This window comes from Pholis gunnellus (assembly GCF_910591455.1).
Source record: "Pholis gunnellus genome assembly, chromosome: 17".
Lineage (NCBI taxonomy): Eukaryota > Metazoa > Chordata > Actinopteri > Perciformes > Pholidae > Pholis > Pholis gunnellus.
Window position 1 is genome coordinate 4,090,928 of NC_136544.1, and position 22,195 is coordinate 4,113,122.

A 22,195-nucleotide genomic window follows, 5' to 3' on the forward strand; every position below is an offset into this window, starting at 1 on the left:
GATACATACACAAAATATAAGTGTGTCTACAGGGGTGTTAGGTGTGAGAACAATGTTTCTCTTTTAGCCATGATTTAATACTTCTATTAACAACATTACAATTGTGTTGCATTTTCAATTCAGTTGGTAGACAGTTCCATAGTTTTACTCCTTTAACAGAGAAGACTGATTGTCCAAATGAGGTTTTGCGTAATGCAATGAGACAGTTCCCGTTTACTGAGGCCGTGTGTTCACTCTACTGGTGTCTTGTAATTAATTCATTAAGCAGGGAAGGAGCATGACCATGTGGGCATTTAAAAGTAAGCTTTAAGTATGAATAGCTTATGAAGCAATAAGTAAGAAGTACAATCATGTGGTAAAGTGTTGTTAGTGTACTTAGTGACACCACAATGCATTTTTAAGTAAAAGTCACAACAATATATATAAGAAACAAACAGCTCTCCAAAAACTTCTACGTTTAAGTCGGTATTAAAAGTAAAAGTGCTAAAGTAACGTTTTCTGTAGCCCTGACTGTACACGGTGTGTTTTTTTGGGGGGCAGGGGTCACAAGTCAAAAAGATTAGGAACCACTGGTTTAGTGGTAATCTAAAAAAGTAATCAGTAACTGAACCTGTCAAATAAACCTAGTGGAGGACAAAAAGTATGTCTTCCTCTCTAAAAGTGTAGTGAAGTTGTAGAATAAAATCGTATAAAATGCTTAAGCAAAGGGAGTAAATATATTCGGATACTTTTCATCGCTGTGCTTTACATTTTGCTTTTCATTTTGAGGTTTAACTTTTTAGAGTGACAAATGAGAAATTAATTGACAATATAAGCAGATATTTTTCACGTGTGTACAAATATATGAAACCAACAGAACTAGTACACTATGCTGACATGACTACACAGTGAGTGTATAAGGTCAACAAAAGCAAATAACCGAGATAATTAGTTTACTTGCCATCATCACATTAACTACTGCAGAGGCATAGTATTTTTGAAAAAGTAAGAAAAAAATACAAGTCTTTCTTTTATTTTTAAATCTATTTTTCACCGGAAATGGTAGTATCGTGTAATAGACCGTCGACACGAGTGTAACTGAATTAGTCTTTACTGCTCTCTAGTGGTCACTGTGAAGAACTGAGACTGATTTATATATTCATGCTAATACGCGGTGCTAGTGTCGGTAAAGTTATTAGTGTAATCAAACAATTACAGCTTTATCAAAGTAACTGTTGCAATAACCTACAGTCACGTGACTGCTGCTGTGTATGATGTGACGTGTAACACGCTGCAGTAGACGTTCTCAGCCTCAGAGCCGTTTATTAATGACGTCTTTAAACGGATCTGAATGTTCTGTAGGTGAAACGATAGTAAATCTACTTCCGGTATTATAATTTCAAAGTAAGGTAACTAAACTGAAAAATTAAATCAAAAGCATCAACATGCTGATTGTTCTCTAATGCAGTTACAGATTACAACTCCACATTCCCCAAAGGTTATTACAAGTATTCATACTGGGTATCGTTATTCTTTAGAAGTATCAATAATGGTATTAATCGTCATGTGAGTGTTGAGGAAATTGTTAATTATTTGTATAGTTATATACAGATTGTATCTAACAAAATCCCTTATGCTATAGTCATTTATTTGACATTCCTCTTTTAGTCTTCCATTTTTAATTATAGTAATCTGTGTCCTTGGTGAAAATGATGGATAAATGTGAGCAGAAGACACAGTATGCCCTCTGAACTGTGAGTCGAGCTGTAGTAACCAAACGTGGACAGAAGAGGGCAGCAGATTGAGGTTTATCTCTGGTGGTCATGGGAAATCCAATGCATCAAACATCTGACACTGGATTTCAGATTTCACAAACATATACAGTATATGTTTACTGGACTTGTGTGGCATTGAAGGTAGTTTGATAGTTTGTCCTAAATGGTGATATATCGACACTAAGCCTGCTAAATATATAATCAAAAAGCTGATTTGTTAACTGTCCATGTCAAGTCTGACAATGTATAAGAAGTATAATGTTCCATTTTTAAGTCAATCCCCTATAATCATACACAGATGAGTATCACTGCAAATAGTTACTATATCATGCTTTAACTCATTTAAGATTTTTACTAATAAAGGCCAAACAGCCTTGATGCTGTCGACATACCTGTGGAAACACAACCTTACCTTATCACGCATGGCAGCATTGGACACAATTAGAGTGAAGGTGTACATGATGCAGCCATGACTCGTCCCCTCTGGAGGCTTTAAAACAGGAGTCACTGCACTGAAGATTTTTCTCTTACTCATAAGTCAAAGTTTAGGACCCCTCTTCACCGTTGTGCATCCCTTTAAAACGTTGACATGTCCTCAGGGGACAAACAAGTTTCTGTCAAAAAAAAACAACTTTCATTTTTCCCCCCTTTCATTGACTTAACCCTTTGAACCAACATCATTCCTGATCGTAAAATACCAAAGATTCATTCATTTACAGAATTTAAATCCCTTAAATTTAATTATTTTATGTCTACTAAATGCTAAATGGGATTTTTATTCGTTTTTACAGTCTGTCAATTACAACAAATACTGCAGCGCTCCATAATACAGCAGAAATAAACCCATAGTGGAAATCAGGATAATAGCATGCATTTGAACCCTTATGGTAAACAGGAGAAAGCTGTGCAATGTGTAGAAAAGAATAGTAAAAACTACAATTTTGAAGCCAGAGCTCTAGATCAGATAAAGCCTGATATAATAGAAGGCATTATGTTATGCTGTAATGGGATCAAAACTGTAGCTTCTTTATCTTAACATTTTTGTCTTTAAGAAAAAGCGTGTGTATTTGGTTACATAGTTTATTATAGACTTATTATATAGGAGCTGAGGTTGAACTTCCAAAATAAAAAATGTAACAAAAACGATTTAAAATGAAAAAGCTGAAATTGTACCTTGTGATGCTTTATATATAGTTGTATACACACGGGCCCAGTTCACTTATTTTGCGTCACACTAACTACAATCACAGTTTGCCAAAGATATTCATCCCCAAAAACCAAAATGAATGCGGAATCTACAACGACGTACCGGTTTAAAAAGCTTTAATTCACTCGTACAGCCACCCACACATGATGAAACACAAGAGAGGTCGGGATAAGGAGGCACAAACAGAGCAGTGAGTTCTCTAGGTAGCAGTAGGCACAATCAGTACACCTGGAGAACAAACGAGCCGGCCGCTCTGTCAGCGCACCAGCTCTCAGAGAAGAAGTTCTCCAGCTCGCAGGAATGAATCTTCCCGATCAAATGAAGTAATAACAAAGCATCAACACAAAGGGGGGGGGGGGGTCTACACATTTAAGCAGGAAATCTAATGCGATGTCTTCCTATGATAAACATCTGTTCCACCGTAATCATACATCTATTGGTTTAGCAGTCAAACCAGCTGTTTGGTCTCCCAAAGGACAGTTACTCACTCCCCAGGTAGGAAGCCCCCCCCCCCCCCACACACACACTTCAACATACAGAGATGATTAATATGTCCCTCTGATTACTAGTCACCCCAGCACACCATGTCATGTCTCCTTTACACGCCAACAGACCTCACTTTCAATCCTCCCCAATCCCACTATCCAATATTCTACTACTCTGATACCAGACCTCCCTCCCCCTCAGACCTCCCTCTCCCTCCCTCCCTTAGCGAGGGACAGCGCTCAGCCGCTGACGACGCGTCCCGCCCAGGTCTCGTGCTTGGTCCCCGGGTTGAGGTGGGTTATGGTCACCTCCACCGCCTGGACCTTCTGCTGCTTGGGAGGGATGCAGCAGATTTTGTAGCTCACCTCGTCGCCTTCCACCGGCACGTACTCGCCCTCGATGCTGGGGGAGGAGATGGGGGAGGAGAAGGGGAGTTACAGGTATAGTTTAGTATTCTCCAAAACCTTTCTAAACATCTGGAGGAAAACATTTTAATATTATGACGATGTTTTGTATGAAAATATGAACGACATGTTGGAAAGAAGCAGCAATACACCAACATGACAAATAATTAATAAAATTGCAAGGAGAGATAATGTATGTCAATTCCAGCTACCGTCTTTGTTTGGATGAAGAAAAAGAGATTTTTTTTTATTGTGAAACAGATGGAAAATCTTTTCATACACATAAAAAAAAAAGAACAAAAGAATCCCGCACACTGAGCATTACATGAGCTCATTTGAGTCCTCAGACTTTCACCGGGTTCATAGAGAAACATACACATACAGAGGCTATCGCACTCCACCAATCAGAGGACGGCAACACTGAACTGAAAGCCCTTCAAACATAAAACACACACGTCATACCGAGCGAGTCCAATGGCAAACGTTTTGAAGGAAGATCGCAACTGAACTTCTTTATTGTCGTTTCACGGTTTCAAAGTGTTTGTGTGTGTGTGTGCGCACACTGCTGATGTCTATGGGTTTAAAGCCTGTGGCTGATAGCAAAGGCACCGCGGTGAAGGTCATCAGATATTCTGCCGTCCTCCTACACACTCCTGCAGCTCCTGTGTGTGTGTGTGTGTGTTTCCCTCTACTCCCACACAGACCCCGACATTCTGTCGGTGATTAAAGCAGCGCCCTCATTATTCATTCATTCAGTCATTAGAACATATTATGGTTGGTTTGTCTCGTTGTCACAGCACACACTCACACACTCACTCTGAGATGTGGACGAAGATGTCGGTGCCCCCGTCGGACGGCGTGATGAAGCCGTGGCCCTTGGAGCGGGAGAAGCATTTACACACACCGGTAAACGCCGGACCCTCTGACGCACGAGCAGTCCTGCAGGGAGGGGGAGGGGTGAGGGAGAGAGAGAGAAAGAAAAAAAAGTGAGCGTCCTACTTTGTCAGTGTATCAACAAAAGACACCGATCCACCAGCTACTGAAAACAGGACATTTTGATGAGGCTTCAAATGGTGTAAATACGAATGTCACGTTACAACAACATAACATGCGATGTACAGTTGTGGGTATTTATTATATAGATTTTGTACTCCCTGGTTTAAACGTCTTCCAGGCCTTTGCCTCATGAGGTGAGAGTTAATGTTCAAATCATCTATTTACTCGTTTATGTCAAAACAGCTTCAATAACAAAAAGGAAATGTTTGATGATTAAATGAGGCGTAATAAATACTCTGAAAGTCAATTTCTGCGTAAATGTAATATGCCAGGATTGTGCAATTACCTTTGCCCAATACTCAATTTCACTGAACGGAGCCGGAACGCATCATAATGTAAGTGAACGCGAACCTTCGTTCATTAGCGGTGCTGCTAGCATTACTGCTAGCGTTGCTAGCTCTCCTCCGGTCAATGTAAACACAGACTGGTTGTTTACAATGTAACATTATCAGAGATCGGCGACTAGAAACACATAAATGATGTCCTGATCGCATATGTTACTGAATATTGACAGAGAAAGATCGTCAGTAAAGCTGTATTTCACACTGTGATGGTTAATGTTAAACTGTGTCATTAATCTGCTGTTCACATGCGAGCAGACACGTTCTGTAGGGATCACGGATCGACAGTGGTCCGTTACACCAGCGTCCAACAGGAAGAGCATGAGAGTGTGTGCACTCACGCCGAGCAGGTCCTGTTTCTGCGCGTGGGCAGGGGGCTGGGGATGAGGTAGCCTCTCATGGGGGACGGGGAGCGGTCTCTGTGTCTGCAGGCCGGAGGACGCAGGGACTCTGGCGGGACAGAGGACAGAGGGTTACATCATGACAGATAACACACGGCAGCACAGCGGTTTGCTTCTGTCAAGTCAAGTCACCTGAATAGTGATTAAGCGTCAATGGGGAAAGTACTCCTTAACTTAAAAATGTCGACATTCAAGCTCAACCTTGTTTTCTGAGACAACTATTTTCACAAGCTCAGTAGTAAACTGATCTCGAGGTATCTTCAAAATCAGCGCACTGCCCCTTTAAGACCGATTATGGTACAGTACCTAAATTAACCTGCCTTTACCTGGTGACACGGGGGAACGTGGGGATCCTGCAGAGGTCAGCGGAGGGGTCACGGGGCGTGATCCCTGGATGGGCGTGGCCTGAGATGACATCACGAAGGAGGTCCAGTCAAAGGGCTGGGAGGAAGGAGGTCACTGAAGAAGATGTTAAACACCTGGAGAGAGGAGGAGATACTGAAGAATCTTTGAACTGATTGTGGTGACGAACAAACATTATTCACCGACATTAATGCTCGTCGGTGTCACACACACACACACACACACACACACACACACACACACACACACACACACACACACACACACACACACACACACACACACACACACACACACACACACACACACACACACACACACACACACACACACACACACCTTTGTTCAGTTTTGGGAAAAGCACCATCTCTACCTCACCCCGTAAACAACTGAATCGTTGACCCGCTGGAGCCATTCTCAGAACCCCCGTTACCGTGGCAACACTAGTTTGAGGACCGAGGCCCGACGCTGAGAACAGTCCCCTCTTTCACCTCGGGGCTTACGTCATCTGTCATGACAACACAAGCTATGTCAACCAATTAGGGAAAGGCAGGAAAGAAAACCGCCGATGATTGGACTTTTCCCGTAACGAATATAATGTTCAAGGAGGAGAAAAAAAAACATGAGAGAGAGAGGGGGGGGGGGTGAGGCGCTGTTAGACAAATATAATTAAAGGAGAGAATGACACTGGCAGCAGGAACAGGTTAGTCGGCTCCTGGACGTCAATACTTTCCATTTTCTAGGTCTCCAAAAACAGGATTTAAGACTATTACAGGTACACAAATATCTGGACAAATATTGGATTGTCATGAGACGTTGTACAGGCTGTCAATTTATAAGGAAAGATGTTTCTCAAGGGTAATTGAGAACTTCTGTCACTTCCTGTGGCCGTCAGGTAAAGGACAGAGAGCAGCTCTGCTAAGATAACACTCAGTCAGGCACAATTCAGTCCTGATCAAACGGAACAAAAGGCAGATCATGACTTCTGTGATGGATCATCAAGCTCTGTGGAATCTATTTTTTTTAAAGCACTGGTATCTTTTGCCAGGACAGAACAGTTGTTTCTGTGCACAGTTGTTTCGTTACAGATGTTTAACTGACTCTTTAAAGATCCACAGATGAGTGCTAATCCTGAGCGGGTCTCAGTTTTATTCAAGTTATAGGACGGTCTGCTCAGCCTCCATGCAGTCGGCTACACACAGCAGGAGCCTGGCGACATGTTGTCATTTCAAAAGGACAGCGTCTGATCCATCTATACCCAATAGACGGGAGGGTTAATGTAATCACAGCCTCTCTGGACGCCATGCTTCCTGCCCGGAGGAGATCAGCAGGGCTCACGACAAACAATCCACACACACACACACACACACACACACCCCCACACACACCCCCACCCCCACACACACCCCCACCCACACACACCCCCACCCACACACACCCCCACACACACACACACACACACACACACACACACACACACACACACACACACACACACACACACACACACACACACACACACACACACACACACACTTTTCAATCATTTATTCACACCATGACAAGCCCGCCCCCCCCCCCCTCCCCCACCCGCCGGCCATTTTGGGGATGTGAATCAACTCAAAACACACTCACGGTTATTGATTTAAAATGACCGAAGGGATCTGAATGAAACGGGAAGTACAAATCATTAACGGGCACGGAGAGAAAACAGCTGTTTGAGAGCAACGACGGGGGAGACGGAGGGAGATAATGGAACGGAGAAGTGGAAGATAAGCAAGAGATAATTCATGAGGGAGGCCAAGAAAACATGACAAGGATAGGACAGATTTAGCCCGTCAAGTCTTAACTCTTGTTTTGGGTTTTTTTGTCGCCAAAATTTGATTTAAGTCGCTGTTTGTTACTTAGGACACGGGAATTAGTCGCAACGTGTGTGCATGCAAGGATTCGTTTGCTAAAAAGTTGGGCAGCTATGTTTCTCAGAATCTAAACACAATCTAACCCGGGCAACGAGCGCGGCAACGTTTCTTTTTTTGTCTTTAAAATAGCAGAAAATGCAAATTCCATGAAACCAATTCCTCACATTTGAGTAACTGCAACTGGCAATTCTTTGTCAAAAAAAAGTTTGAACTTCTTTTGCTCAACTAAAGCTTTGTTTTATACTCGCGCCTTGGCGCCATAGCCCGAGCATGAACGGAGGCGCTGCGTTATTCTCCGAAACGCCGGAGGGCGTCCAAACAAAATGAACTGTGAAGAATCAAAAAGACAATGAGTGCAACCCAGAGATATGCACATAGACTGTAGGTGTAACCGGCCAAAAGCCACAAACTAACCTCCACAATGACGAGGACGAATTGTAATCATCTGTGAAAAAACAGGACGAGATAAAATAGCAGGAGCACGGAAGATAAGGACAGAGCAGACGGACTGTAGAAGGAGGTCAGACAGGATGACATGCCTGCGTGTGCGTTTGCCGAAGTTCCCACCTGAATGTGTATCCGTGTAAACACAGGCAGAACAATTCCTCACAAACACACAGATCGGTTGAGGAGAGAAGGAGTTCAAACCCATCTTCTTGAGGGGGTATAAGTTAAGTCTGTAACTTAACTTATACCCCCTCAAGCTTCCCAGCAGTGCTCTTTCTTATTGCTTGCAGCTTTCTCCGGATAAGCTCATTCAAACAACTTCACACTCGAGTCGACACTTCCTCGGGTCCCCGGCAATGCACCCGCCGAGCGTGAAGTCGATCGGACGAACGGTTGTGGAGACACACGAGGGACATACAGACAGACGGAGTTCAGTTAGATGACAGTTAGGGCCTATCAATATGTGACCCGATCTCTTTTGATCTACATTATGTTAAAAGGGCCTGGAGGAGTTTGCACAGATTATATTAAAAAGGTAAATTAAATTGGAATTAGTTTATAATGTCAGAAGCGGACAGACACGATGGGCCTGTGTACTATGGAATTTTCCATGATAGTGTTTTCCAATCACCACACCAGCCAGAGACCGTGCTGATATAGCAAATACCAGCCCAGTGACACACACACACACACACCTGACGCTCACGGGCATGTGTACATGGATACATTAGCTCTCAGGCCAACACACACAATGTGATGAGGCCATTATTGTGTATGACCACAGTCTCTGCAGAGGCTGCATAATGTATTTACAGACTCCATTCACTGGTTTAGAGTTTCAGTCCGGCACTTTCTGCGAGACTGGATCCATTCATCAAGAGCCGCATTCACAGAGGAAAGGACGACAGCTTGTAAAGAGGTAGTCCTCGATATCTCTACAGCAGTTTATGGTCTCAGTCTCTAGTTTCAAGTCTTCTTCCATACAGCATGATGTTTGTTCAGTGAATGATGGTCCATTTAGAGTCAAATAGATCATAAAGCAGGGTGTGCTTTAGGGGTTGGCTTCCTTGTGATTGACAGGTCATTACCAGTGTTGTCCAGTCTGGGAGTTGTCAGTGCTTTTGTCTTTAACCCTTTAACAGTGTGTTTCCAGTTACTGTTTTGGTCGCCTAAAAATGTCTTATTCAGCGTTGGGATGGACTTAACGCCACCCTCTTGTGCCACTTTTTTTTTGTTAAAAAAAAAAAAAGATGGTGACGGCCAAAAACCAATGAGTGACGTCGCCGTGACTGCGTCCACTTCTTCTATAAAGTCTATGAGGCAAACACGGATGTCAAAAAAAGCTTCATTCAGTACAAAAGGTTTAAAGTCTCAAGTATTGTAGAATAAACATACAAAATACATAAGTGTAGGAGCGCAAATAATGATTTTTATTGTCGATTCTATAAATCATAACCGTTTGATCCATAAAATGTCAGAAAATAGTGAACCGTCACATTTTCACCAAGAAAGAGGACTTGCCACTGATGGCCACCCAGTCATTGTGGCGTCTCTATTGTGAAGCAGCTGTTAACAGTGGTTGTTGACAGCTGCAGGCAGGTTATTGAGGAGCATGCGCCGGCACAAAGAACAAGAGGAGCTGTTTTAAACACATTATGCAGCCAGGGTCGAGCGCTGACGGCAGAACACATTAACCTTAAACACAAACAGCCCATTACATTGAGCCCTCCGTGTGCTTGGAAGCCAGTGTGTGTGTGTGTGTGTGTGTGTGTCTCATCCTCTGACGTGCGTCAATGCAGAATCGGTCCCATATTTCAATCACGCACACGTTGGTGAGGCCTGAACGCACACAGTGTGATTTCAACACCGGCGGCCTTCCGTCCACCGCACTTGTTTACATGAGCAGCGCCGGGTGTCGTGCCATTAGCATGTACCGTTACAGATAACGGATCCAGCTCGTTCCAAATAGAAATCACACGGGAGTTTAGTCTTTGCTACCGGGATTGTCACCGTCTCTCTTCCACCGAGTGTAGCTATTACCTGCTCATGGAGTCGCGTGAGAAGAAGAATTCTCGCGTTAGCAAGTTTTGAGGCAAAATCTGAGTACGTACAGTCACTCACTGTCCGGGACCGCAAGGGTTACTTGAGAAACTTGAGAAAGACATTAAGTAGCGGGACCGGATTGGCCGACCCCTACACGCTGACTCAATGACCAGACATCTACAAGCATGCCTACTAAAGAGAAACTGAGGGCGTTTAACTCTTTGGATGCCTTTAACTATCCTGCAGAAAATGTGCTATTTCAGCATTGGCAACAGCTGCCTACACTGCAAAGCAACCCCAAAAAAAGTCTATCAAAAAGAGAGTCTTCCAATATCTGTGAAGCTTTCAGAGATTCCGCTAACCGCAGCCAAACACTCACGGCTGTGGCTACGACTAGCAGAAGGCTAACTTGTGGCTAGAAACGATCTGTATGCGTGTTCTCTCCCCCGTCAAGGGCTTCCTTCCGAGTTTGTGTTTTTCCCGGAGTCACTCCGATTACAACGAGAATGTGGCGTCATATTCACACAAGGCGGATCCCTTTTACATCCGTCTTTCTAAAACCGGTTTCATGCGAGTCGCGGTTTAGAGCGGTCGGCGATATCGCACAATTGCGTCCCGGCCGAAGTGCGCACGGAGGTTCTTTGGAGGGTCTGAGCGCCGAGCCGTGCACCTCCAAGATTTCGTAGCAACGTCGCAATGGTTGGCTCCGAGCAGATGGATGTCAGCCAGATGAGTTCTAAAAAAAGTAGACTAGTCTACAACAAGAGATCAAGACTACAGAAGAGAAGGGGTCCGGTCTTGGAGATGCTTTGACCGCAATGAGTATGAACAACCAGACGTTCCGCACGGACCGCAAGAAGCATAGAAGGGCTTTTATAGTTATAGTGATCCGCTCCAAGCTGGGTTCTTCCTTTAGCCTGAAGTTTTGCTTCATTAGTCATCAATATATAAGATGATTGAAAACAATAAATGTATGCATCAATGAGTGCCTGATCTATGCGTTCTAAGTCTATGGATGAGGATGATTCATTTCATACATAAAATCAAGAGGTGGTCCAGTTGAGCGGGTGATTTATTCCTACGGGTGCACTCAGTGAAGAGTCGAAGTCCGGCCTTTAATCAAACTATTCTTTTTGCCTCATCTTTAGTTAATAACCTTTGAGTTCATGGAAATTAAACTCCTTTGAGTCGACTTGAAAGAAAGCTAAATGATTCCTGTTCCGCGGAGAGACATCTCTTTGGCCTTCAGAACCCGCTTTTGGTCTCAAAGCTGAAATTCATAATAGCTGCTAATTAGCAAGTCCTTTTATCCAGCTTGTATGGTGGAGAATATTAGACGCACGCTCTCCACACTCTGCTATTAAGACTTGCCAGCCGTTGATCAGTTTGTCCTGTGATGGTTTTGTACCTTTTTGACCGTTACCTCGACGACAGTCCAACAACAGCAATGTGGGATGCAACAAGCACGACGTCTCTGCTATCTTTGCTGCAGTTCGAGGAAGTCAACGTACAATACACCACGTTCCCTTCTCCTACTCTCTCCCTGTTTTCCTCACTCTGACCCTCTCCTCGGGGTGTCACGACCCAGCCTGTTGATCACCACTTCCTGGATACAGCAGGGAAAAGGGAAGCAGCCGCATCTCATCCTGTGCAATCACCAGAGAGGGGAAACGATTCAGTAGCTGAGGTTTGGTTGTTTTGAGGGTTCTGTTTCAGCCTTTTGCAATGAGAACGCGAACCTGAAATGGCATCTTCCTGCCACCTTCTACTGCTATCTCACCAAACGGTACATTTTTACTGCAGTTGATTTGTGTTGAAATGAAATGTTAGTGGGCATACTGGTGCATGGGCAGAAGGGCCACACTGAGATAAGTGAGAGTGAAAAACACAGAGTTGAGGCAAAGGAAAAGAACAAGACACGGAGAGAAAAGAGATGTGGTCCCTTCATTTGTTACTCAACTGATACAGCAGCATCAACAACAGAGCTTTTCCCCCATCAGGCACTGCAGCTGAGTTGGTGAAAAATGACAATGGCTGCTCTCTTCTCCTCAGTATTGTGTTGGCCAAGAATGAGACTAGATACTAATGATCCGAACAAAGAATGAAGTTAAAAGAGTTGTACCACTTCTGTAGCAGATAAACTCAATGTCCGTGTTTCACTTTCAAAACTGGCTTTACTGAATTTCAACATGTCCAAACAACCCTCCCAGCTGCATTTTCTGACAGCGGGGGTGGGTTGTGGAATCGTGACCTTTTCTTCTATATGGACTCATGTCAAGTCAGGGTGACCTCTTACACAGAGCTGATGGGAGTGAAGAACTGTTCCTCAAACAGTACGGGGGCTATCAGTATCAGGTTCAAAGATCATGGACGAAAAGGATCGTGACTAAATGTCTTCAAAACAAAACTTTACATAAAATGCCATCAACAACAACAACAAACTGTCTAATTCCTACCGGATGGCAGCTTAGGAATGTCGGCACTTTGACCCTGTTGGTTTCAACACTTTTACAGTCCTGACCCTACAGTCAAGTCCGAATCTGCTGCAAACCGACAGTGACCGCTCTTCTTTTCATGATTATAACCGTCTGGGTTGTGAAACCCTCCTTCGATCTGTGCAGGGGGATTCAGACTGCAGACTAAAAGAACACTTCCCCTGGTGCCCCAACACCGGCAAGCACCAGAAACCCCATGCACACTGAGAAACACCTTCCACCAAGTGTGAGCCACAGCTCACTCAGCGTCACACTGATAGAAGTGACAGTTAGGACAAAACTTCACTTGTTTGAACTCGAAAAGCTTAAAGCGAGACGACGGAACTTTTGGACTCGGCGACTGAGGCCACAAGTGAGAATTATGGGATTTCTTTAGCTAACATGAGCTACCATAAGCAACTGGTCATAACAGACCAAGTACAGCTGTAGCAGAGAAACCTCAGAATGTGTTGCATTGAAGTCTCACTGTTAGAATTAAAGTAATTTATTTAATACATTTATTGGTGAAAGGTATTTCTTAAGACTTAAAAATACTCCACAGAGTACATCCTAGAGGAGAGACATGAGGAGGCAATCAATCCCTCAATCAATCACAAACGTGCTCTGAATTTCAAATGTAGCACCTTTAAGTGTAACTTCGATGACAGCGCCTTAATGAAAATAGATCACTGCACTCTAAACAGAGTGTGCAGCTCCATAAAGGTTTTCTCAGACACAGGTTGCGTGTTCTGTTGTGTTCCTGCTAACAGAACAGCAGTGAGGCTAACAAATGCAGCGTCCCAAACACACACTCCACATTACAATGACACCTGATCTTGTGTGTGTCCTGCCCCCCCCCCCATCAACATACAGCTCAGCTGAACTTTACTACATGTGGATATGTTTATCCTGCAGAACAAGGCCTCTCTCTCTCTCTGTGTGTAATACGACACCTCTGGTGACCTGAGGAGGTCGGCTCCAAAAACAGACGTTACACAAAGAAACAGATTTCACATCTCAACTCAAAGACTCAGCTGATGACTTAAATTGTTATTCTGTTACATATTTAAAGAAAAAAAACTTTAATTCTATTGTGAAAGCAATTCTGGAATAAATACAGATTTCAAAAGAGTTATTAGGCAAAGCCACTCTGGTCTGCCTGTGTAGGACCAGGTAATATTTGGTTACTACAGACAATTTGTCAATTATTTTTACAATTCATATAAATACAAATAATTCTCAGGGCCAATGTGACCTCTTCAAAATCCTCAGATTTGGAAGCTGAAAATTGCAAACCTTTAGCTTTCTTTTACTTTGAAAAAGACTAAAAGCTCTTAGCTGATTATCTAAACTCTTGACGATTCATTTTCTGTCGACACTAGCCACAAGTTGGTTCTTACATAGCACATTTTGCAAACCTACTGCATCAGGAATTCAACTACAAATGGCAACAATAATACACACAGACACGTCCTGGCGATTGCCCCTCAGATTTGCACTTCTAGGCTACCGTACCTTGAGTTGTGCGCTACGGGGGAACATTACACAAGCATTAAATGTGGCCCGTGGTGGATGTTGCACCGCTATGCTAAGCGTTGAAAAATAACCCTGAAAGGGCCGATTTGACCGATTTAAAGAGAGACTTTTGCGAGCTCCACCTTCAACACGACTGTAGAGACAACTGAGAACTGATTTGACAATAAAACTGGAGACCTGCTCTCCCTTCTTGCGAGAGAAAAAGATAAGACATCTTAATATCCTCTTGCAGTGAACGATCTCTCAACTCCTGCTGTGTGTTATGCAAGCTCCCTGGATATCTTAAAACAAATGACAAATAGAGGGCTGCAGGGATGAGTCCAAAGTTTCTCTGAATTAAACCTCAGCCGCCCCAGAGAGGAGAGCCAAGACGGAAGCTAAGCTAACCCAGCTAGGACCTGAGGCTAGTCCGCTACCCAGCGGCTGTCTGATGCCCGGTCGTAGAAAGATAAGAGGGATGAAAGTGGTGACTGTTGAGCCAACACCTTCACAGAGACCTGGATCCATCGTGGTCCAGGATCAAGCTGCACTTACTACTGTTGTTTTTTGATTCCTGTTTCCGTTTTGTTTGTTGCGTTACAAATGGGCTGCAACTGAATTTCGTTGTGCATCCCTGTGTTGCATGAAAATAAATGATCCTTGAACCGTCCTGTCTAAGATCTACAAATGCCGTTTTAAATGGCCGCTGTGGCGACCAGAGTCTCATTTGATTGGATGATTTTTTTATTTCGTAAACGCCCCTGAGGGCAGGATGAGTCAAACATTTACCATCAGAAAAGAGGACAGGTTTTTTATGATGATTTCTATTTATTGTTACATATAACAAGAGATAAGTGAATAATAAACCCAGGGTAGAAACTGGGAAGATGCATTCCTCATTTCCCTGGGCCTTTAAATTCATGCATGTTTTCACTGTTTAGCAAAAAGCTGCTTGCTCGCTCTTCACAGAGACTGTTCTCTCACTGCATAATCAGCCAGTTAACCAGCTGCACACGGCACACAGCCTCCGATGTCCTGTTGGGTCTTCTATTAGCTGGTCTCTTGCGTCCATGGAAACTAAAAAGGTAGGCTAAAGTCAGCCATGACGGTTGATGTTGCCAACGCGGAGAGCGCACAAAGTTGCTGCTGAAGGCCGTTTCCACCGCGGCTATTTCTCTACGTGCAAAGTTGGAAAATCATCGCTGGTTTGGTACGACCTTGTTTGGTGGTGATGTGTTTCACAAAGCATAAGCATAATAGCAAAGCCTCCCGAACACATTCCAGTCATATTTCAAAGCGACTTAGTGGAATTTTCTCCCCTGAGGGAACCAGCAGGTAAGAAACACAATTACACACAGGTGAGTGAAATGCAGACGGGCCACTACAACATGACTCACTCCTTTTTATTCTGTTTTATCTTCCCGCGTCATCGACATCATTTCTCTCCAAGCAGCAAATATCACTGTATGTTTTTCACTAAATACCTCGATGTCGTTATTGCGAGATTTGTATAAACAGTCAGTATTGTGGATAGAATGACAGAGTGGGCAACAGTGTGGAGAGTTCAGAAAATGACTTCACTGCACTACGGTGCAGCCTTTAAAACAAGGAAAAGACAACACTTATGCCATAATACGAGATCCAAAATCTAAGGCGATATCTAGTCTGATATCACCATAGTGATATAATGTCAATAAAATATTGATATTATATCGATATAGGCCTGTTGCCCAGCACTGAGCAAATTGCTGTAAACTTGGCACAAACGTCCACTCAAACTTTGGTGGTCACTGTTATATCACAAAACACATTTTGGGCCATAACTCAAAAATTGAAATGCTGATTATGGCAATTTAACGCAAATAGAATAAAATGATGAAGGGCTGACATTTTGGACAGACATGGATGTAAACCGCAACATGGCTGGTTGGTGTTTGACTGGCTAGTTTATTATAATTTAGATAACATAAATGTTTGACATTACCTAGCTCCAGCTTATTGTTTAATATAATGCTAAATTGAATATTTGGGGATTTGGAACAACTAATTCTGATCAAATTAACCAACCAAATGAATCAAGAAATTAATTTCCAGATTAATTAAGAATGAAAAAGTATGTAAGTTGAGAGTGTTATAGGTTACCTTATAACACTCTTTCAAAATTGTTATTTAAAAGGATGTAGCTCAACAATTTTGGAAATACATTTAATTGCTTTCTTGGTGAAAGTCAGATGACAATATCGGCATCATTCTCGCGTCTGTGCGATAAATATGAAGCTACAGCCTGCGGCTGCCTAGCATACCGTAGCTTAGCACAAAGACTGGAAACAAGGAGGAAACTGCTAGCCTGGCCCTGTTCAAAGGTAAGGTATCAACACGTTATATCTTCTTGGTAAAATTGGGAGAAATCTTATTACTACAGCGTACAAACATATTTCAGACGATAGTGCGATTCCAACTTTTTCCAGCAGTTTGAGGAAGGCCCTGAATGCAGCAGCTCTCTCTCATTGTCATGGCTTTGTTGCCCACGGGGGACTATCACAGCAGATCTTATTGCACAACAACATGTAAGGCCTTCACAACAAGCTACAACAAGCTACAACCCCCCCCGTTGTAAAAAGACATGGCCATAAAACACATAATACGCAAGGACGACTTTTGCAGATTGTGTGCCTTTGGCCTTGGGCGGGATGGGAAAAAACAAGCTTGGAAATCTTTTTTTAACGGTCTGAATTTGATTGACAGTTTGATTCATTCTGCTGAGAATAAAACTTTTAAGTAAGTCAATTTTTATGTTTTCAAAACTGCCAAAATACTATACGGATTACTATACACACTGCACACAGTTAGTATGTAGAATGGAATCGGAGCACAGTATTGGACCGATTCTGATCACAATCATGCCCAGTACTCCCAGCATGGGATGCCTTCAAGCTGCAATGCATTCTGGTCTATACAGTCTTATTGGCACCACCAAATGCAATGCTTGTTATTTTAAATGGTTAAAAACCATTTCTGTTTCCAAACGTGTGAGTACGAAGAACACTGCGCATTAAGTTATTTTAAAGGCCGTTACGGCTAATTTGTTTACACGCTCAGGTCTGCTAGAATTAAACATATGAACTGGCAAAATGTGATTTCAGCCTTGAAGTCCGCCCTGAACAAGCTAAAACACGCAGTACGGTATACACGCAGGCTTTCGACAACAACCCAGTTCAGCCGTGTGGAATCTGTCACAAGTAGCCTGATGACATTTAGACCTGTGAATCTGTCTGCTGCTGATCTGTGAGCAGATCTGAGGAGGGCACCTCTAACTTCTAGAGCCAGCCACATCCTGCCTGAAACTATGTCATGACCCATCCCCCCTCACCAATCTTCATTGGAAGTCTGGAACCAGACACACACACACACAAACAAACACCTCACTCAGAATCCCTTGCCCACCAAATCAGCTGATGTTTTTCTGTTGTTTCAACCAACAGGCCTGTACCAGGGCTCATAAACAAGGGCTTTCCCCTAAAGCACTCCTGTGTGGTTAACGCGCACGCACTCAAACTCTTCCCACGTATAATCAGTCGCTGATAGATACTGGCACCGTCCTACATCTCTTAAGCGCCCACGAAGCTCGTCTTCACTCGAAATGAGAGGTTTGTGTTGAGAGAAAAAAACCTTTTTAAGACTTTGAATGAAAGCGGCGCGCGCGCACACGCACGCACGCACACACACACACACACACACACACACACACACACACACACACACACACGCACGCACTCTCTCTTTCTGTTGTTGGCTCGCGCTTGCGCGTTGACCTCCAAAAGGAAGAGCGCGCGACAAGCCAGGAAAACACAAACTGTAATGGAAAAAGAAGAGCGTGGAATTTAGTGGACTTGGACGCAAATACAAAGGTGGAAAGAGAAACAAGTGTCAACCTCGACAGCAACCAAATGATCCACTTTTACCACAACACATAACTGTAACCAAATGATTTACTAAAAGAGACCATATCCTAAAACCCGACAGTTAGCTTGTGATAAAAAAAAACTAATTCACTTAGTTAACGCTAATTGCTGAGAGAGTTCACTTATTAATGTTTTGTGACTGAGTGCATCACTCACCTCGTTCACTCCAACAACTTCCCCACTGAAGGGCGTTCTCGAGCCGGAGAAAACGCGTCCGACGAGACAAAAGAAGAAAACTTTGAGCGGAGTTTAGCGTCAGTTATTGTGTTTGTTCCACCGTCGGGTGAGACTCGTCGGGTGTGAGGCTCAGCACGGAGGCAGCGTACTCCAATAGGCGTGACGTCGTCTTCTTCTTCTTCTGTTGCTTTTAATGGCGGTTGGCAAAACAGCTTTCGGGCGCATTAGCGCCACCCACTAATCTGGAGTGTGGGCGAAGGATAGCCTCTGTAATACAACAACAAAACAAAGAAGATTAAAATAATCAAGCAAACAAAAGGAAACGAATAAAATAAAATAAAAGAGAGAAGAAAAAAAGTTTCCTCAAATTCTATTTATTAGTATTTCCAATATTTGTCACTAGCTTTTCTTTAGTACATTAATGATATTTTCCTCTCCAATCCCTCTCAGTCCATTTTTCCAAACGTTTCTCTCTCTGAATCGTACCTCTGACAGAACAATAAAACATCAGCACAGTTTCTTCTTCTTCACAAAATTCACACTTTCCATTATACTGCTTTCTACTAACATAGAGGGAACTGTTAAGACCAGTATGAACATCCCTTAGTCTAGTTAGAATCCTCTCCTCTTTCCTATTTCATCCACTAGATCCTGCACTCCCAACCAATGGTTTATTTTTTAAGAATAATTTTTAAGAAACCTTTCTTTACTCCCTTCATTCCATTCATTCTGCCATATCTTTTTGATTTGTCTCTTAAGCACCACTTTAGCTTCTGACATACTTGTATTTACATTCATGTTATTCCTCCCACTCTTCAAAGCACTTTACACTGCTTTATCCGCCTTCTCATCCCCATTAACTATGAGCAGGGACCCACACACAATTAACACACAGCCGCATCTGATGGATTCTGAATAGTAATCGCAGTATTACATACAATAAATCCTCTCTCTGGCCCGACGTCCTCTAACCATTGTAAGTAAATAACTATGGCCACCATCTCACGTGCAAACACAGATAAGTCACCACTAAGTCTCCTCACACACTCAACATTAAATTATGGGATTACTGCTGCTGCTGCTGCTGTTCTACCAGTCTTAAGGTCTTTAGATCCATCTGTATAAATCTGTAAATAATGTTCATCTCATCAGTTCAAGGAGGCCAAGATCAATTTCTGGCTGTGGCGAGGAGGAATAGCTGGCAGAATAACTCCTATCCAGTAAACCCAATTCACCAGCCTTCTTCTTAACAACCCAACCAAAGCTCTCTGTTGGCCTTTTTTCATGTTCCCAGCATGGCTCAATAGAACTTATTGTCGGATGGTTGTTATGTGCTTGTACTGTAAACTGATCATGATCTGGATTCTTCTCAACTCCAATGGCATTTCTTCCATTTCTACATGCAATGCAGGCACACATGTTGTTTTAAAAGGCCCACTACATATCTGTAATGCTTGTGCTTGGATTACATGCAGTTTTCCCAATATGTACATTCCAGGTGAGCCTGGCATCAAACCACATTCCTAAAAATATATAAACGAGTCCATCCTTTTCAGCTCCATGCCATATAAATGCATTTTGACCAGTGTTCCAATTTCTTTTCTTGTAAAGAAAAGCGTAGTTTTCTCAACAGGAAATTGAAACCCCCGTCCCAATGACTGTTCCACTCGTTTGATTGTTTCCTGCATCTGTTTCACAACATATTCCACGTTCCTACCTCTTTTCCACAGTGCCCCATCATCATCAATCATTATTGAAAACAACAAAGGACTAATTCCAGGACGGATGGATGGATAGATAAATAAGTAAATAATAGTATGAGTAAAACATGTTAAAACATCACTATTTTACAGCGTAAAGGTTGATCCAGAGACAGAGTTCAGCTCGGTTTTGGACTGTCCGGTTGATAGCAGGTGAGAGATAAAGGCTGGTTGAGGTTGCCCAGGAAGGAGAGGAGTCGGTGTTTGGTGCAGTATGTGGCAAAGAGGAAAAAGTGATTCCGAGGAAGTCGAGGTATTTGTGAAGCTGAAGGACAGAAGAACCTGGCATCTCTGTGCCAGGAGCCCCCCTGGCTAGAGAAAGCTGATGCGATCGCTGAGGTAGGCGACTGAGGGTGCTGGCGTTCCCCCTGCTGAGGCTGGCTGATGTGATTGCTGGAAGTAGACAGCTGGGGACACTGGCATCCTAGTGCCAGGTGCCCGTTCCAACTGCTGGTACGGGCGGAGCTTTTTATCGAAACATAGGAAGCAGGACAACCAATGGACGGGCAGGAATCGCCTTGAACGAGGACGTCGGCGAGACAGCACGAGACAGCATGGCGTCTGCTGTTTGCCCAGGAAGAACAACAAATTGATGCAGTCAAGTCACGTCTCTGTAAGATTGTGTCGGTTGTAAAAAGCCTACCTACATGCGTTTTATATGTGTTTATGTATATATATATATATATACACACACATACACATATTTATATACAGAGAGTGAGAGTTACTTTAAGAAGTCTTTATTGCCTAATAACTTAGAAACAGTTTGTGTTGGTGCATCTGTTACACCTGTAGTTACACATGAGGCACTTTACTCTAAAAGAAAAACAGATGACCCAGAACATGAACTGGTTGAACTGGAAAGGTGACACGGTTCACGTGAAGCACCTCCCTTCATTCAGCAGAGGGAGACCGTACTGCATTCGGGGGCCTGGATTTCTGTAAATCTGTTTCTTTGGAGACACAGACGTTTGCATATTAGTGTGTGTAATGTGACGCTGATAAAAACGCATCGCCCAGCTCCAATAATTGCAGCTGAAATAAAGCCGCTGTGCAAACGGCAATGACTATACAGTAGAATTCCTTTTTTAATTGGTCTCTTTTATCGTCACCAGAGACTGCTGATCCCTTTTGTGCAACTCACAAGATGAAAAAAACAAAGAGAGCAGAGGAGGCAGCAGGAACAAAGGGTGAGCCAGAGATATAACCGCCTCCCACATGCCCTTCATATGTACAGAGGTTAGGCGACATAAAAGAAAACATACCTCGTAAAAAAGGACTTTCAAGAGAAGTCAATACACAGACACAAAGGAGGTTGACTAACAAAAAGCAGCTCAAAACTGTTCTGGCACTCTAATTTTGTCAGACTGAAGTATCCCAACAATAAGGTGGATCATCAACTTTCAGTCGGACATTCGTGGTTTCCAGATGATGAACCCGCCTGACTTTTCCTCTTGCATTACCATGAGGTCTACATTTGTGGTTTTGATTGAAACTATTGACTGGATTGCCATGAAATTTGTGTCCTGGCATGTCAACCTTAAATTGTAATAACCCAAATTTGGTGAATATAAAGCAATCTTTTGCCATGAATTGTTTACATCAATATTTGTACCACTTTTTTTTAAATACTCAATACTTTGTGCCAATCACAAAAACCAATGAAGTTTGGACGTTGGCAATGTATACACAGTTAAATTTGATAAGAAATTAATCTATGCGCTGCATGCTTCATCAGTTCTATGGTTAGCGTTAATGACAAACAATGGCTGCTGCAGCGGCGTACCACAAACGATGATTCTCTTGGCGTTTTGATATCAGATTACTAGAAGAAAAAACAGATCCAGTCTGAGCTTTCCATTGCAAACCATCCTGACACTAATGGT

The 22,195-nt window shown here is 43.0% G+C and overlaps 1 protein-coding gene across 1 annotated transcript; it reads right to left on the reverse strand.

Moving 5' to 3' along the window:
- Nucleotides 1–3,060: 3,060 nt before the first annotated feature.
- On the reverse strand, nucleotides 3,061–18,687 carry carhsp1 (calcium regulated heat stable protein 1). The gene is made up of 5 exons (XM_079177663.1): nucleotides 18,529–18,687; nucleotides 5,976–6,128; nucleotides 5,590–5,698; nucleotides 4,668–4,790; nucleotides 3,061–3,849 (listed from the first exon to the last, which is right to left on the reverse strand). Exons 2-5 carry the CDS (start codon nucleotides 6,064–6,066, stop codon nucleotides 3,687–3,689), a joined length of 486 nt encoding a protein of 161 aa, XP_079033789.1. The 5' UTR covers nucleotides 6,067–6,128; nucleotides 18,529–18,687; the 3' UTR covers nucleotides 3,061–3,686.
- Nucleotides 18,688–22,195: the final 3,508 nt, after the last annotated feature.